We start from the raw sequence: 17,426 nt of genomic DNA, 5'->3' as shown, positions 1-17,426 counted from the left end.
ACATAAACTTATTTTCATTGCTACTTTATAAGTGTGATTATGCTACCATTATGAATTGTAATATAAATATTTTTGGAGATAGATCTTTGCCAAGTGCGTTGTTACTCACAGGTTGAAAAACCACTGATCTACAATATTGTAGGGGATTTTAAAATCATGAGTAATTCTCTATGCTAAACCAGGAATATTTTTTGACCTGGTACAAATAAAGCTATAGTTAGAAGATATTTGGCTTCAGAATACTTTTTCTAAAAGAAACCTAACAAGACAAACTTACACGTGACCAACTTTCATATATATTTTAATTGCTTTTAATTATTGCAGCATACAGCCACATAATTTGAGCACAATTTTAATCAATATTCCAACATTAAATGAGCACAGGGAAGAAAGATTCTGTAATCTTTTAAGTAGCTATCAATCTTACTACAGTTACAAAGAATTTTTTCCTTTCAAAATGTAAAATTTTTCTTTTGTTACAACACATTCATTGAGAAACATTGTGGTACTGTATTAACTCTGTGTGAATAGAGAGCAATTGAGACTCTCTTTGAATGAGTGAGTAGAAAGCACAAATTACTTTTTAATGAAACCCTCAATTCCTTCCCTTTCTACAAAAAGCCTATAGCCTTGTTCGGCAGAACACAACTACAGTAGGTCACTTCAGTTAAGCCCCTAATAAACTATTGATAGTCAAGGGGAGTTTTTTCTTCTGTCTCAATAGCCCAGTGTTGGCCAGTGCACTTCAGATCATTAAGGTTAATACAGATTTAAAAAAGAGATTAACTCTGGTGGTTAAGGCCTCAATTTACAACTCCCACACATATGCACACATTGAGCACAGCACAGGAGTGGATTGAAATTTCAGTCAAATTGTGGACAGCCTTTCACAGCCTGAGAAAGTGGCACTAAGGTTTGAAACTTTGATGCACTAAATTCTTTTAAGGGAAAATGTTTGAGTAACTGGAAATACTTCCAAGTACAATGTATTCAAGTCAGCTACCCAGAGAAAGGTTACTGTTGCTCTGTACCATCAAAGCAAACCAGGGGCTGTCTGGTCTGGTTCACTGGGGAATGATCTTTCCAGCATGAAATCACATGTTCCCTAAAACTGGCCAGATTATGGGACCAGAAAGACCAACTGAGGAGTGTGTGTATGTGTGTGTGTGTGTGTGTGTGTGTGTGTGTGTGTGTGTGTGTGTGTGTGTGAAAGAGAGAGAGAGAGAGAGAGAGAGAGAGAGAGAGAGAGAGAGAGAGAGAGGAGGAGGAGGAGCCTAATTTCTACTTGTAACACAGCATTTCACTTCTTCTGTATTGAGTGAGACTTTCTTTGAAGAAAATTTAGTGAGTTATCTTTAAACTGGTGATGAGTTCTTTCAAGTTTCCAAAGGAAGAGGAGGGTTCTCTTTCTCAGCCCTTGCTCCCACTTTCTCCAGATTGTGAGTTCTGCTCAGCAGCCCTTCTCTCAGCTTTGCCCTGGGCTGTGGTGGTTCCACACCCCCTCCTCATTTTACCAGGGTTGTAGGAGGTTTGGTTGTTATTGTTGGTGGGTTTTGTTTTTTTCTCCTGAGGAAGAGGTCACAGCCTCTCCAGGGAGACCAGCTGGTCAGCTGCAGAAACAGTGATACAGGGGAACTGGGAACCTTTGAGAAGCTGCTCTGCCTTGCCACTGTGTTAAAGGGTGCCCACACAAACTGTCCTATCCCAGGTGAACTGACTTTGAAAATGAATGTACCATTTCTTTCAGAAAGTAATAGAAGGGGAGGGGGATTTATGATTCATAGTCATTAAAATTGTCCCATTAATTGAACATTTCTCCCTAAACTATGCTGTTCATAAAAGACTTGTAGCATATCAGCCTCATAGTCTAGGAAACAAGTAGTTATTAAAAAGAAATGTTTAGTGCTCCCTTTATTTGCATATACTTTTTTCCATGTTTTCCTTTTGGAAAACTGTCTTCATTGTTGAAAAATATTTAAGTAACAAAACAGCATAAAAAGACACTCTACAGATTTTTTTTTTAAAATCGGCCTCTGAGATGAGAGTCTTATTATCTTACAAAATAACAGTGAGCAGCTCAGATTCATTAGCAGAGCTAAATTTAAGCCCCATTTGACAGGCTGCCTAGAAAACATTTTGTTTTGCTGTCTGTGGGCTTTAATTAAGATGTGTTCAATTGCAGTCCTCTTCAGTCTAGCCCCCACCCCCAACTTGCTGTGTCACAGACCAGCGATCAGACACTTTTAGACGGTCCGGCCCATGACTTTGACCTTCTGCGGCAGTCCAGCGTTCCCTGGGGAACCGTTCAACTCATGAGGTCTGATTTCACACTTCCTGGATGCCTCTGCTCTCTTAACAATGACAGGGAGACAAAGCCCTTTAGAGCAGGCCGCATGGGGACTTGTTTAAATTGGAAACCAGAGAGGAGTCAAGGAACAAGGTTAGGGGCTACAGAATAGTGCTTTTAATAAAGAGCTCACAGCTCTGGCTCAGCTCAAAGAGGTCTACCTCTGTACAATTAATTGAGCCATTTATCTGGAGCATCTTAGGTCTCTACTTTCTCACAGACTTGCGTGGTAAATATCAGCTACGAAGCAAATGAGATATGCATGAAATGAATTTGAACACTGTGATTACTGTGCCTCCAGTCTTCATTAAAAGTAAATTTATTTGTATTTCTGACCTCATTATCAGTAGCTGCCTACATTTTTATTGGTTCCTATGATTTCCAGCTTGAGTGTGTCATGAAGGTATATTATATGCAGAGATTGGGATTTATTATTCTTGGTATGTCCCCTAAACATTATGGGTCTGCTCTGAAAAAGAAAATAAAAAAGCAGGCTGTAGAAGAGAAAAATCAAGTCAGTTCCTGGAAGCTATTATGGCCAGTTGGAGACATTAGTAGCATGCAGGTATATATAGATATAATATATATGTAATATATTGTATATATAATATTATATATAAGATGGCCTTTAAATAATACACTCTCCTTTAAAAATAACCAGTGTGTTCATTTAGCAAATTGTACAAAATGCATGTAGTTGTTGTGTCAAATGTTTTTCCAAATCCTGTTGTCTTGTTGGAAGGGTGCACCAGCTTGTTTCCCCCATGGCATTGTAGCAGTATGAGTTTTAGCAACATGGACCTGTAGTTGCCATTGTCATGTAATTATGCTGACAGTGTCCGATAAGCATTTTCTTCATTTTGTGATCATTAGTTAAAATCTATGATGGAAGAAGAGAATATATGCAACCTTTAAAATATACATCATGCCACCTAATGGACCAGATAAAAGAAGAGAGTAAAATAGTTTATAGCTAAAGGAAATACATGAAGGTATTGCCATTATTTACTATCTTAAGATTATATTTGTTACAGAAATGGATGCACACAGTCATCCATTGGACAGAGCACAGGGTCCCCAATGAAGGAGTTAGAGAAAGGACCTAAGGAGCTGAAGGGATTTGCAGCCCCATAGGAGGAACAACAATATGAACTAACCAGTACCCCAGAGCTCCTAAGGACTAAACTACCAATCAAAGAGTACACTTGATAGGACTCATGGCTCCAGCTACATATGCAGCAGAGGCTGGCCTAGTCAGTCATCAATGGGAGGAGAGACCCTTGGTCTTGTGAAGGCTCAATGCCCCAGTGTAAGGAAATTCCAGGACAAGGAAGCAGAAGTGGGTAGGTTAGTGAGCAGGGGGTGGAGGGTAGGAAGGCTTTACAAGTGGAAATGAAGAAAAGGGATAAAATTTGAAATGTTAATAAAGAAAATTAAAAAAGAAAAGAAAGATTGTGTTTGTTGATACAAAGAATAAATATCAAAAAATTGAACTGTTTCCAAAGTATGTTTTATGTCCATGATATAAGTTAATGTCTCCATTTGCTTTTTAATAAGCTACATAAGTTTTTTTAGCAGTATACTTTGATTAACTATTTTATCTAATTCATAAAGCATCAGAAGGCATTCTTGTTATGATAATATACATGATTTAGAAAATATCCATATGTGCAGACTCACATGAGATAAGTCCATTAAGGTTCTTCAGATATTTGCTGAGAATGAAACTAGCTCACAGAAGCTTCAGCACCTGCAGCAGTTGGGCCTTCTGCCCCCTTATGCCCCACACTTCCCTCACCAGGAACTCACTTTCTTTTAGTATTGCATTTTAAAAAATTCAGACTGTAAATGCAGAAATTGAAAAGTATCCTTTTAACACTAAGCCATTCTTATCAAACATATGTTAAAAACATAAAGGAAAGGCATAATTTAGCATGAATGCTGGACTAGCCTGCTTCTGAACCAGTGTTACAAATGGAATTACAGAAATCACGTATGATTCATATGCAGGTCACATGGTTAGAAGATTCTGCTCCGAAAGAGTAGGTGGGAACCACAAAGAAACTAATAACTGGGTTTGATATGCTGTAGAGGTGAAGGACTCTGTGCTGAGAAAGTGGTGGTCTCCTTATCAATGGGAAAGGAAGAAATACTATAAAATAATTAATCGGGTTCTACAGAAACAAAATTACAAAATGACCCTTCCAGTAAAGAGAGAGAGAAGTGCTGCTGTGGCCTGTAAAGCCAGCTGCAGGATCTCCCTCGGTTCTAAGGAAGTTGGAAGATGCTGCAGCCGATTTAAGTTAAACTAGTCTTTAAATTTTTGTTACACTAAGATATAGTTATATAAATAAGACATTCAAGTCCAAGAAACACTGCAGAGAAGATCTGAATTTATGAGAGTTTCTGAGGGGCAAAAGAGAGAGCCATTTACTACAGAAATATTTGAGTTGTATAATCCTATAGTTAGAATCCTAAATCACTGAACAGTCAAGCCCAAGAGAGTGATTTAAGGATTGATGTCAATGGGGGATACTGTGAGGACAATTCATGCCTCTGTCTTTGGTCCACACTGTTTATTTACTAGTAACTTTGACAATATAATTGACTGCTTGCTTATCAAACTTGCCAGGATGGCAAGTTGATTCATTTATATAAGAATAAACTACATAAACAAAAAATACCATAAACATTTTATATGTCTATGTATATACACACACATATATATGTATATGTATACATATATATATACATATCCCTCCCTCCCCACCCCACCCTCTCTCTCTGTATATATATATACATATATATATATATATATATGTATATGTACATATATATGTATATGTATATGTGTGTGTATATACATATGTTGCTATATTACTTTATATTGTTAATGTTTGTGGCATATGTATTTACATACTGAAATAATATAGTTTATTCAATAAAATAAACATCAAAATATAAATATAAGGTCTTACATGGTTAAAAATAGGAATTTTTGCTTTAATGGTAGAGAATAAAAGAAATACTTAAATCTTACAGCTGGGTTTAAGCATTAGAAAAATGAATTATGCATTTATTATCCCTTGTTATTGTGAATGAAAGTCAAATGTTGAGAACGATACTTCATTGTCAGTTATTCATCCAAAAGACATTAGCAAGTGATTACAACGCATTTTCAACTGAAATATACTTTAATCTTGGGATTTATAATGATGTCAATTGATGAAAGAAAATGATACTAATAACAATAATAATAACTAAAATGTTTGAGCATCTATCATGTAAGATACTTTGAATTTGACACAAAGGTTGTCAGAATGAATCTCAAAATAATGTGAATAAAAACTATTGTTATCCTAGTTTTTTAATAATTTAGAAAACTGAAGAGTAGCTAATTCTGTCACTCTGTCTCTGTCTGTCTCTCTCCCTCTCTCTGACACACACACACACACACACACAAGTTCATAAACAGAAGAGCAACCATGCTCATCTGGGTCCTTACTTTAAGGCCACTTGATAACTACAGTGCAGAATACAGACACTGGTGTGCGGGGGTGGGGATCAGTTCAAAGCTCTATCCTAGGGAAAGTATAGACATGTGCTAGCCAGGTAGTAGTTGCCAAGTTTCATGTCCAAAGTGCCTTCTTTCTAGCAAATTCATTTTATTTTATTGAGAACAGATTTTTTTCATACAATATATTGTGATTATGGTTTCCCTCCTCTAAATTCCCCTAGATCTCTGCACCCACCAAATCCATACTCTCTCTTTCCTTCCTTCCTTCCTTCCTTCCTTCCTTCCTTCCTTCCTTTGCTTTCTTTCTTCCTTCCTTTCTTTCTTTCTTTCTTTCTTTCTTTCTTTCTTTCTTTCTTTCTTCCTTTCTTTCCTTTCTTTCCTTTCTTTCCTTTCTTTCCTTTCTTTCCTTTCTCTCTCTCCCTCCCTCCCCACCCCACCCTCTCTCTCTGTATATACATATATATATATATATATATATATATATATATATATATATATATCCTTCCTTCTTTCTTTCTCATTAGAAAACACATAGGTATTAATAATAATAATAATAATAGTATTAATAATACAAGGAAACATGAATAGGATAAAACAAACAGAAAAAAAGCAAAAGAAAGAGCAAATGAAAACATACAGACCCTGAGATACTCATATTCACATGTATAGAAAACTCATAAAAATAAAATAGAAATACATAATAGATAAGCAAAATTTAATCAGAGGGGGTTTTAGTTAAGAGCATTAAGTGAGTCAGAGACTCTTTGGGCAGCAGAAAGGACCTAAAAACATAGACTCTGTTCTTGTTCTGCAGAGATCAGCACTGATGTCTTAAGGAAGAATGAGAAGTGGTTTCTCCTACCATATTAACAAGTTACAAAGAAACTGATAACAGCTAATTTAGCTCATATTCATTGTCCTCAAAAACAAAATGTTTCATGGTTACAGTTAACTGAATTCTAGAGGCCAATCTTAGGCATGTACACTTGATTCACACAACATGAATCACATACACATAGACATACGTATACACATATGTATGTATATATACATAAACATGTATACATGTATGCATGTATGTATCTCTAGCTGCAAGAGATCCTAGAAATAGCATTCTGGGCTTCAAGGCCTCTGTGTACTACAGGAATGGAGCCTACAAAATGGTTTGAATTAATGCTCAGCCAGCCATATATCCAGCACTGGAGGTCAGGCCGTGTCCCTTTATCATATATTTCCTGGCAGAGGCTGTACCCTTATTTTATACCTATCATTTTAATTGGATTTTAAAATTACTACAGAAGATAAGCATAAGAGTCATAGATAAATAATTTTATTCTCAACAGAAATAAAAATTGTCCAAAAATTATAATTGTAAAATGAATCAGAAATTCCAGTGAAGAAAAAATTCTCTATCATTGAAACTATTGAAGTAGAGTCTGGATGACTCCTGGTTACCAGGATAAGATTTGTAACTTTTGCATAAGGTGTCATAAAACCATCAGATTCTGAGGTAATAGTTACAAGCTAAATAACAGTACTGAATGAGCTTTTTAGCAGAATATAAAAAACATCATTGTAAGAGCAGAGGCTTGACAGTGATAATTTTCATTTGTATTTCCTTTCATTGAGAGAGGGTTTTTTTTTTCTAAAAGCTTAATCTCCTAATACTATGCTAATTTTTAAGTTAAAGGGTTTTATTGCATTGTAAAAGGTCTCTGTAGCTAATTAATTTACTTATAGAGAAGCTAATCTGAACTGCCATAATTTCTGCAGGAGAGTCTGAAATATTTAGGAAGGCTGCCACAAAGAGTTTAATGTATTTTATACTTAATGTAGATGAAGTAACTTATATGATTCTATGCTTGTAAAATAAACATGCATATAATGTTATATCAAAATAAATTTTAAAATGACAGTTTTCTATGCAATGTAAGCTTGTAAGTGCTCATACATAATTTTCTGTAGGCATTTTTTTCTAAGTTTTATAGATTCATGGCCTTCCTTTTCTTTGCATTCCTGTTTCTCAATTTTCCTGTTTCCCTTGCTGTTCTTTGGTTATAAATTCCGAACTTCTGGAGTCTATCAGAATGGTTCAGTATTTGGATTCAACAATGCCTCTAGCTCCATGAAGTCATGGCACTCTTTTCCACTTAGTTCTAGACTGCAAGGGAGATTACAGAGTTAAGAGCAACATAACATAGGTGTCTACTGCTCTTTGCTTTACTGTCTGAAGTGTGGTCTGGTAATTTTGGGATATCTCCAAGATACTTTTAGAAATGGATGAAGACAAAACTCTCTCTATAACAGTGCTAATACGTCACTCAGCTGTACAATACTTTCTCCCATAATCACACAATATATATTTCTAAAGTCTGCATTAAGATTTGATCTCTCTCCTGTTTATATCACATGGGTTTATTGTTGTTATCCACACTGAGTTAATAACATTTTGTTGTCACTTTCTACATATCTAGAGCAGTAATTTTAATGGTTATTTCATACCTTAAAAACTTTTGAGATCTTCAATGCTTTTGAAAGATTCCTATGGCCAAATTATAAAAGAAATGTTACTAGTGGGCCATGATTCCCAAATGATAAGCAGGGTAATACTGTGCTGTGAGTGTTCATGGCATTGTTGAAGGAATTTTTTTTGAAGCAAGTTTAGGGGAGCACTTTTGATGTTTAGTAGCTTGGAGCTGAAAGTGCTGAATACTGTACAAATATTTACACAAGCTTATATGATGAAGATTGTCCCAGGTCTTGTGTCATGTTTATTTAGATTGAAGACCATGATTTAATCAAACTTTGGCATGGCTGCCATTACATAATGCATGTTGAAGATTAGTGTGTTCATAATTGCTGCCTTTACTTATTTGCCATCTTATATTAACCAAGCCATAAACTCATAGTTCACCAAGCTTTTCTTCTAGAAATTCCTATGTTCAAGGCACCTTTTCTCATGCGTCCTCTTGGCTCTTCTCCAATCCTTTCAATTTTTTTGCCCAAACCTCATCTTCACAGTCTTACTATAATTACTGAATACAATCTATAAATTGTGGTTCTCTTCCATACCTTTCTAACACAATATTATTCATTTTTCTGTTTCCATTAACTTGTATCACTCTTTAGCACATCATCATACAACCTTCTAATTCTTTATATTCAATACTTACCTTCATTACTCCATCCTTTATACAGTTAAATTAAGAAGAAAAAGAACTTCCTCTCTCCTGGGTTGTATGTTTTGGCACATAGTAGACATTCAATAAATATTTGTTTAATAGCCCAGTGTATGGTTTTATTGTGAACCAAATTCTATTTATTCTTCTTTTGTAATAGTTAAATTTCAAGATTATATTGCTCCACTTTTATTTTTATTTTTTTTTTGCTCCACTTTCATAGTTAAAAGAGCATTATAAAATTTTCAGTAGGAAAAAAAAAAAGGTGTTTTAGGTCTAATAAATTGACAGCCATAGCTCTAGAGTGTCAATGTCCTTACCACAATGAAAGTTCCCTGCTTCATAAGTTAGAAAGAAAGGAGAAACCCTGTTATTAATACCCACTTCCAGACGAAGCCCTGAGGGGACCTACTAAAGAGTGCCAGTTAATGTAATTCTCCCAATCAGATGCTTAAAATATGTTTAGGTCAGCTGATGAGAAAGCCTAGGGTCAAAGCTCCATTTCCAGTAGTAAAAAAAAGATTGGAAGAAATCTCAACATACATTGCTTTTTGTTCGAAGAGACCCTGTGGAATTCCCTCAGCAATGACACTGTTACATATCATTAATGAAATTCAAGTTTGCAGAAAGGACAGATGGCAACCTTGATTATACATTTTTAAGATTAAAATATAGTCATTGCAATATGTAGCAACTAAGGAAATTAAACCAAAGTGCTTAATAAATGCAAGGTAGGCTCAAAATAGAGCTCCCTCCCCATGGGTATGAATTGCTTTTCATGCTACTCAAAGCCTTCTGTGTTTTCAAAGACATGACTACAAAGAGATGATCACTAAGCCCTCCCCACCCCCACATTTTTTGTGACACACTACATCTAGCAAACGATGCCACTTGTCAGCAGTTAAATGACCCTGGACAAAGCCTACCACTGATGGATCAGGATTCCTGCCCTGCTCTGGAAGCAGGAATATCTCTCAGTATCATTTGGTGACTTTAATACTCATTACTGGTTTAAAAAACTGAAGTCGCAATGTGACTCAAAACAGAGAGCAACTGAACAGTGCCCCATGCAGATTTCCACACACTTTTTCACCAGTGTGTCAGGGTTATGATCCTTAAGAGTAAGGACAAAGGTGAAAATTAGCCATTGAAGTCACTGTATTAATCCATGGGGTAGTTTTCAAACTTCCCAGAAAAGATGCCTACTGGAGTTATCCTGATACCTCTTTTTTGTTGTTGTTATAAATGGATTTATTTTAAAAAGAATGAAGTAATGGAATATGTGCTTTGAAATCCATTGCCAATTTAGTTTTATGATAAGGGGTAAAAGACACCCTAGCGTTAATTCACTTGGGAGATTCCTTTTCTTATTAAAATTCCATAGGAAAAGAAATGGCTTTTAGCTTTTAACTAGATTATGGACAAATATCCAATAATAGTAGTTTAAAGTGACTTTTTATGAGTTATGTTATTCATTTGTAGGTTTTTATGTAATTATTTATATTTTTATGTAGTTATTAAGGAGATATGTAAATTGATTTAAATGACATATTCCTGATTATAAATTGTCATGAAGTTCACTTTTGTGATGGTTCTTTACTTTAAAAAAAAAAATGGTGACAAACCTGCCCAATCATCACAGATCATGAGGTCTGCTCCCCTAGGAAAGTTCTGCTTCCTCTTCCTGTCCCATAATTACAAAATTATGCGCCTCCCTTCTCATCACTCCTGTACTCTTCACTTCCCTTTATAACACTGCTTGCAATGCCGCATAATAATTATGTATTTACATGTCTATCATGTCTACTAAACTGTGCATGCTTTGAGATCTCGGCTATGTCTTAATCATAATTCTGGGGTGAGCAAAACAGGCACTCAATAAGTAATGAATACTTCAGAAAGCATTCCCAGTTCTCTTTAGAAAATTGTCAACATTGGAAATTGCATGTTCTCAAGGAAGGCAAGATTCTGTGGTGGCTGTCGCTGCAGCTAAAGCAATCAACACCACTTCTACCACACAGTACTGCTACAATTTCAGTCTCCCATCAATTCCAAGGTCTTCAGCTTGTCACATGTCTAAGGAATGCATTCTATATTTTTGTCATCAAAATACTTGAAGTGAGTATTTTGAAAAAGACTCTTAGTACTCCATAATTCCGCCTTGGGCTTAGGACAAAAGTGAGTAAGAAGTGTATAAGAGATTCTATAATCTACACATTAAGATTTTTAGTAAGTAAAAACTTGGAGTAAAATACATTTCAACATTGGCTACTGACTGCATTTCTTGCACTTCTAGTCACGTGTTATTGAAGAACAACATGCACATTGCAGAATATAGTCTACATCAGTACTGTTTCCCACAGGCAACCCACTCAGGTACTCTTAGCAAGCAGAGAACTGCTTACAGAAGCAAAATAGAATGATAAAAACACAAAAGGAGTGAATAATTATTAGATAACTGATGATTTGGTTCACCTTGAGTGTTTTTCCTGATTATTTCTACTTGCTTAAGTGGCAATCATCAAGCCTGAAAATTTAAGGAGTCAAAAGGCCAGCATTTTAAAGCAGCATTTAGCAAGCCAAATCAGCACACTGCTTGTAACTGGTTCTATAAAAATAAAACTATAATGGATGCTTTTTCATTCTGAATGGATGGAATTTGGTACTGTACTTTGCTGTTATTGAAATCGATGCTAGTTTGTACTTGCCCTTAAACACATAGCGTTAGAAGGGAACTTTCTGAGTCAGTGAAAACTAATAGTGTTCCAAGACTAGACATTGCATCAATTTCTTATACTATAAAAAGATACATAAATACAACCTACTCAGTCTATACAATTCTACTCAGGTATATGATTGTTTGGTATCAGACAAGCAAGTGTTGTGCTCTTCCTTGGGGAAGCCCATTCCTTCCTCCCACTCTCAGCATCTCTTAGTTGGTTGTAGTTATTTTAAACAGATTTTCTTCTCTCTCCTTCCCCAAATTCTAGAGATAAGGAGACTAGAAATGAGGCTTGTTTTTGGCTGCTTTTTCTACCCACAATCCCAAATAAAATGTGACTGAGCTAAGCTTGGTGAACCATTTTCAATTTGCAAGTACTACCATATTAGATGTTATATTAGATATAAAGACATATTAGAGTGTTCCGTGCTGACATTGGTAAAATTATGATGCACTCAGAATCCAGTCACCGTTTAGCACCTGGATCACGGAACTCGTTCTCGCTGCTCTCTCTAGTGCTCTCATTGCCCGTTCTTCCTTATTCTTCAGATAGCATCAGCTCACACCATTCCTCAACTCAAATATCTCCAAAAACCTCTCTTGTAAGAGTGAGCGGCACGTTGTTGAGAGGCCTGCCACTTTCCTTATCCCTGGCTATCATCTAGTACACACATTCCTCATCTACTTCCTCAGTCACTCTGCCTTCCAGGGTGTTGCCAGCAAAGCAGACACAGCCACTTCTCTGCGTTTCGGTATCGGCTCTTCTAGGCCAAGCCCAGCTCCTTCCTCTGTTACCTCTTTCATTACCTGTGTTGTCTTTCCCGCAAGACACATTCTTCAATACCTCGAGATTCTGTATTTATCGCCTGAAACACACTGAACTGGAATCATCTTCAATCCAAAAATCCATGAGCACAGGAATGATTTCAATTGTTTTATACATTGCTATTTCCCTAGCAAATAGAAACTGATCACAATGAAGGAATGAAGATTTGTCAACTATATGAATCTATAATCAAAATTACATAAATCGTCTTATGTTTGTAACTTGCTGATGACTAAGATGTGGCATTATTATCGGAGAAAATTTTGCCTAGTCATTTGCATATAAACATTTTCCAAAAGCTATCTGTGGTTGCCTTTGTATGCTGGCATCAGAATTGTATAAAAGAATATTGCTATTAAACTGCCAAATGAAACTGATTATAATGTGTTTTAATGAACAAAATATTTTCTACACTATCTCTGAGGGTGCACAGGAGTTGGAGATGAGAGCAGTGGAGGTAAGAGTCAGGATCTATAAACCAGGGCAGCAAAAAACAAAGCGTGTAATAAACTTTTCACCAGACATTAAAGCAAACCAGTTCCCTATTTGCTGAAAAGCATTCTGAAGAAATCAAATTGTCAATACTACTCTAATGCTAAATTGTGCAATTATGTTGGGTTATATAAGAATACTGATTTAACACACATATACTAAATCTTTTTTACTATAAAATTGATAAATTAAAGGTGAATTAAATCTTGTACCTCTCATTTGAGTATTATCCAATGAAAAATAAATAATATACTCCTATGTGGGAGTATACAGCTTCTCTGTCCCTGGTAGCTAATAAATTCTTTCCCATTAGAAATTAATTGAAAATCTTGAATGATATTTAAGCTTTCACACATGTGTAAACTACTGTGGTTTCAGTTCACAATGCATTTAAAACAATTGTTCTTTATCATTAAAGTTAATAATATGCACATTAACCTCTTATGTAGTCTAAATCAATACTGTAGTTTAAAAGATATGACCTGTGGCTAGCGTTGTGTAAATATTGATCCCATTTGTCATTTATATAAGGTATAAAACACATCACATACCGCTCCAACACTCTTCACACCACTCTCACAGAGCCACTCTATGACTTTATAAGATGAGACAAGGATGACAGAGATATCAAGGAGACCCCAAAATGTAACTGTAGAGTGCATTATTTAAGTATGGCAGAGCAGAGTGTCTAAGAATGGATAACATTCAAGTCCTCTATTTCCAGAGAACATTAGAGAGAGAGAGAGAGAGAGAGAGAGAGAGAGAGAGAGAGAGAGAGAGAGAGAGAGAGAGAGAGAAAGTGCAGATTGCCTGTGGATGTTAAGTTCCAAACAGCAGACTTATTCAGCCTTGTGGGCTCTAAATTACCTTTTGTTGAATCCCATGGATATCTTAAGGGACAGTAACTCAGCCAGGGGCAAATTTAAGTGGTGTCACTTGGCAATATAACCATTTTTTCACAATAAACATCTTTGGAAATCCCTTTGACAGGGTACTAGTAAATCAGATAAGTTCAAAAGTATAACTGCAAAATTAAATTGACTTGAATAGTTTAAAAGGTCATAATAGACCCAAAGAACACATACAGGGTGGGCACACCACATTTCCTCATAACAGCCATCATACTGTTTTTTGTTAAAAATCACTAAAGGTCAAAAGTCAAGCTATATACTTTGGTCCCAAGTTCTAAGTCACTGTAAATCATAGCAATTACTAAGTGTCTAGTTACATCTGTTTTAATGCGATTCCTTTTTAACTTGTAAGCTTTTTCATTTGTTGTTTATTATAAGCCTTTCGGGGGGAGGATTGGGATCACAATGGATGCCATCACGCTTTCATCAACGCAGGTCCTTTCAATGTTTTTTCATCACCCCAAATCTCTTGTAGGTAAAAGTGATCCATTTTGTGTAGTAGAACTGAACAATGATAGGCTGCTAACACACACGGTGTACAAAAACCTCAATCCTGAGTGGAACAAAGTGTTCACATTGTAAGTAACTGTTACTTTGTGCTTATTTTAGAACTGGTATAAAAATATAGTTCACCCTGAGACGTGTGTGTGTGTGTGTGTGTGTGTGTGTGTGTGTGTGTGTGTGTGTTCTCTGGTTCACAACTCAGCACATCTGCCCTGCCTTTGCTAATTATGGATTTCCAAACCCCCTACTTCTGGAGAATGAGACTTGGACAGGGGGATTTCCTTTTTTATGTTTTCACTGGACTTTTTTCCATTGTGCTTTTTATGGGGCCTGACTGAGGTTTTGCTCCCATCACTGAATCTGCATACTGCTTCTTCCTTTTATTCTTTCTATTGAAAATCTTCCCAATTGCATTGACACCAAAATGGACAAAGCTCTGTTTGTTCCATCTCTGAAATCAGCAAACAATCCAGTCGGGCATTGACAGCTGCTTAGTTTGGGCTTGTTTCATTTCGGCACAATAAGAACATTAACCATTGTCCAATATCTCAAAACAACCTCTGAGTTAATTTCCCTTTTGTTTTAAAAAGTTTATAAATCTTTTCCACTGTGTAAAAGCTGTGCATGCTGCACTGTAGTAGCCTCTTGTCCCTTTTTAAAAGTTGGACTGTAGAGAATGAACTCCACAAAAGACAACTCTCCAAACAGAAGTACTTAACAGATTTCCAACATGGTTTTATGTCTTGTAAATGAAAAATTGCTAAATTCCTCATTAATTTCTTATAATGTCTTTGCTTAAGAACCAGTAATTAATCAGGTTCAATTATCTGACCAATTTATTTTTAAGGCATTCCACATTTTTATGAGAGATGAAAGCCCAGGCAGGAGGCTGACACTCCTGAGAGGCCTATTTAGAGTGTTTTCTCTACAATGCATAATTGAATGAATAGGTTTGATTATTATCAAAGCGATTAATTGATTGTTCCCTGATAAAGCATCTTTGCATGTGTGGTTGTGGAGTTTCAATAATGAATATATTCTTTTTTGTTTTCTCTTAATTCATATTTTCTTGTTAAACTGTTAGATCAAAAAAATAAATGACACTTATTTTTCTTGAAACAAAAATATGAAAAACTCACATAGTCTTTGATTGTCATTGTTGTCTTTGGCATTTACAGAAATATTACTTCATTTCTAAATCAAGGGATAGTATTATACTTATGAATGCTATGTTTTCTCTATTCTGTTTTCTGTGTTTTGCTATGAAACTAACAGAAACTTAATTAGTATATTAGTGAGAACTTAAAAAAATAGACATGTCATATTATTGTAAAAGTAATAATAGTTCAAAAATGTATTGTGATTTCTACTGATACCAAACCTTGTAATGATTTATGTGAGAGCTATGAGATAGCATGATTTACTGCTATAATGAGAAGAGACAAAAAAGCCTAAAGATTGCCAGGGGTCCTTAGCGATTTTTTCCTGTAATTTATTCTTTGTATATCCAGATCAAAACTGATAAGTCATTAAGAATATAACTGAAAATAATAATAGTCTTCAAAGTTCCAGATGATATGACCCTTGGTGTTGTCATCTTAGATGTATTATGGAAAACTCTATCAGCTTCTACTTCGCCTGGGATATATCTGTTTGTATACAAATAATACATGTAAAATATAAAGATACACAAAACAACTGTTACTATTTCAAATTTCAAAAATATCTTGATTTACTTCATACTAATGGAGTCTCCTTTTGTTCTTGGGTGTGTTTATTATGCAGCAACATTAAAGACATTCATTCAGTTCTTGAAGTGACAGTTTATGATGAAGATCGTGACCGGAGTGCTGACTTTCTGGGCAGAGTCGCTATACCATTGCTGTCTGTAAGTTTTATTCACCTGGTACACTCTTCTGTGTTGCTTTTGCTCAAGGGGAAAAAAAAAAAACCTCAGCTCTATGTCTGTCATTTCTCAACCAAGGTTTGTAATAAGAACACTAAAAATTTTTAACATACTCAATGCACGGCCATGTTGAATCCCATGATAGTTAATTTTTCTTGACAGACTTGATCCTGGTAATGAACAGGTACTTGTCAGAATTGCCACAGTTGTTTTGGGTTCTCTGTCAGTTTCAGCAGCTGGGGGTCAAAGGTCACTGGGGGAGTGTATTCAGTGGAGACCACGAGACAGACGGCTGTCATGTCCTTTTCCCGCAGATTCAAAATGGTGAACAGAAAGCCTACGTCTTGAAAAACAAGCAGCTGACAGGGCCAACAAAGGGGGTCATCTATCTTGAAATAGATGTGATTTTTAATGCTGTAAGTCTTAACTTTGGCTTTTTTGTACTGCTAAAGAGTTCAGTTTCACGAAAGCTTTTGTTCCTGATTTGTAGAGAATTTCTGTCATTCCTCATTTTCTCTGAACCTTGATGTATCCTGGAGAATATGCTCCTGGCACTGCCTGGCACACCCACACTTTCTGTTAGAGTGGGACCTGCTGCTGCTGCTGCTGCTGCTGCTGCCTCTGCTGCAGCCACCGCCGCATGTTTAGCTGCTGCTTGCCTGCCTGCTTGAGAGAGGGACGTGCATGCATATGAAACTGTATACATTTATATTTTATGAGCACAGCAGCCAGGAATTTGAAACTTTAGAAATTATTGCAAATTAAACTGCTCGCAAAACTTGTAAACAGTTGTAATATATGAACCCATAACAGATACATGTGTTGATGCATAGGTGAAAGCCAGCTTACGAACATTAATCCCCAAAGAACGGAAATACATTGAAGAGGAAAACAGACTCTCTAAACAGGTAAAAACCAAAGAAAAATCAACCCCTCTGGGAAGAACTGATTGTATCTGTAAAACATCTAAGTAAATTCAAATAAGCCTTGGAGGTCTGGAATGGGGGAAGTCAGTGGAAATC

General features: G+C 35.9%; 1 protein-coding gene across 9 annotated transcripts in view; it reads left to right on the top strand.

The window, feature by feature from the left end:
- Nucleotides 1–17,426, top strand: part of Mctp1 (multiple C2 and transmembrane domain containing 1) — a 633,933-nt gene that overhangs the window by 413,289 nt on the left and 203,218 nt on the right. For all 9 annotated transcript variants that reach the window (XM_085830938.1, XM_085830936.1, XM_085830943.1 and 6 more), the window contains 4 exons: nucleotides 14,470–14,572; nucleotides 16,284–16,386; nucleotides 16,719–16,820; nucleotides 17,238–17,312. In XM_085830938.1, the coding sequence (XP_085687064.1) occupies nucleotides 14,470–14,572; nucleotides 16,284–16,386; nucleotides 16,719–16,820; nucleotides 17,238–17,312 (383 nt within the window). The remainder of the gene's footprint in view (nucleotides 1–14,469; nucleotides 14,573–16,283; nucleotides 16,387–16,718; nucleotides 16,821–17,237; nucleotides 17,313–17,426) is intronic.

The sequence above is a fragment of the Mus caroli genome, unplaced genomic scaffold (genome assembly GCF_978045245.1).
Source record: "Mus caroli unplaced genomic scaffold, Mus_caroli_1 scaffold_15, whole genome shotgun sequence".
In the NCBI taxonomy this organism is placed as follows: domain Eukaryota; kingdom Metazoa; phylum Chordata; class Mammalia; order Rodentia; family Muridae; genus Mus; species Mus caroli.
Note: the sequence above shows the minus strand (reverse complement) of the source record. Positions and strands in the feature narration are given on the sequence as shown.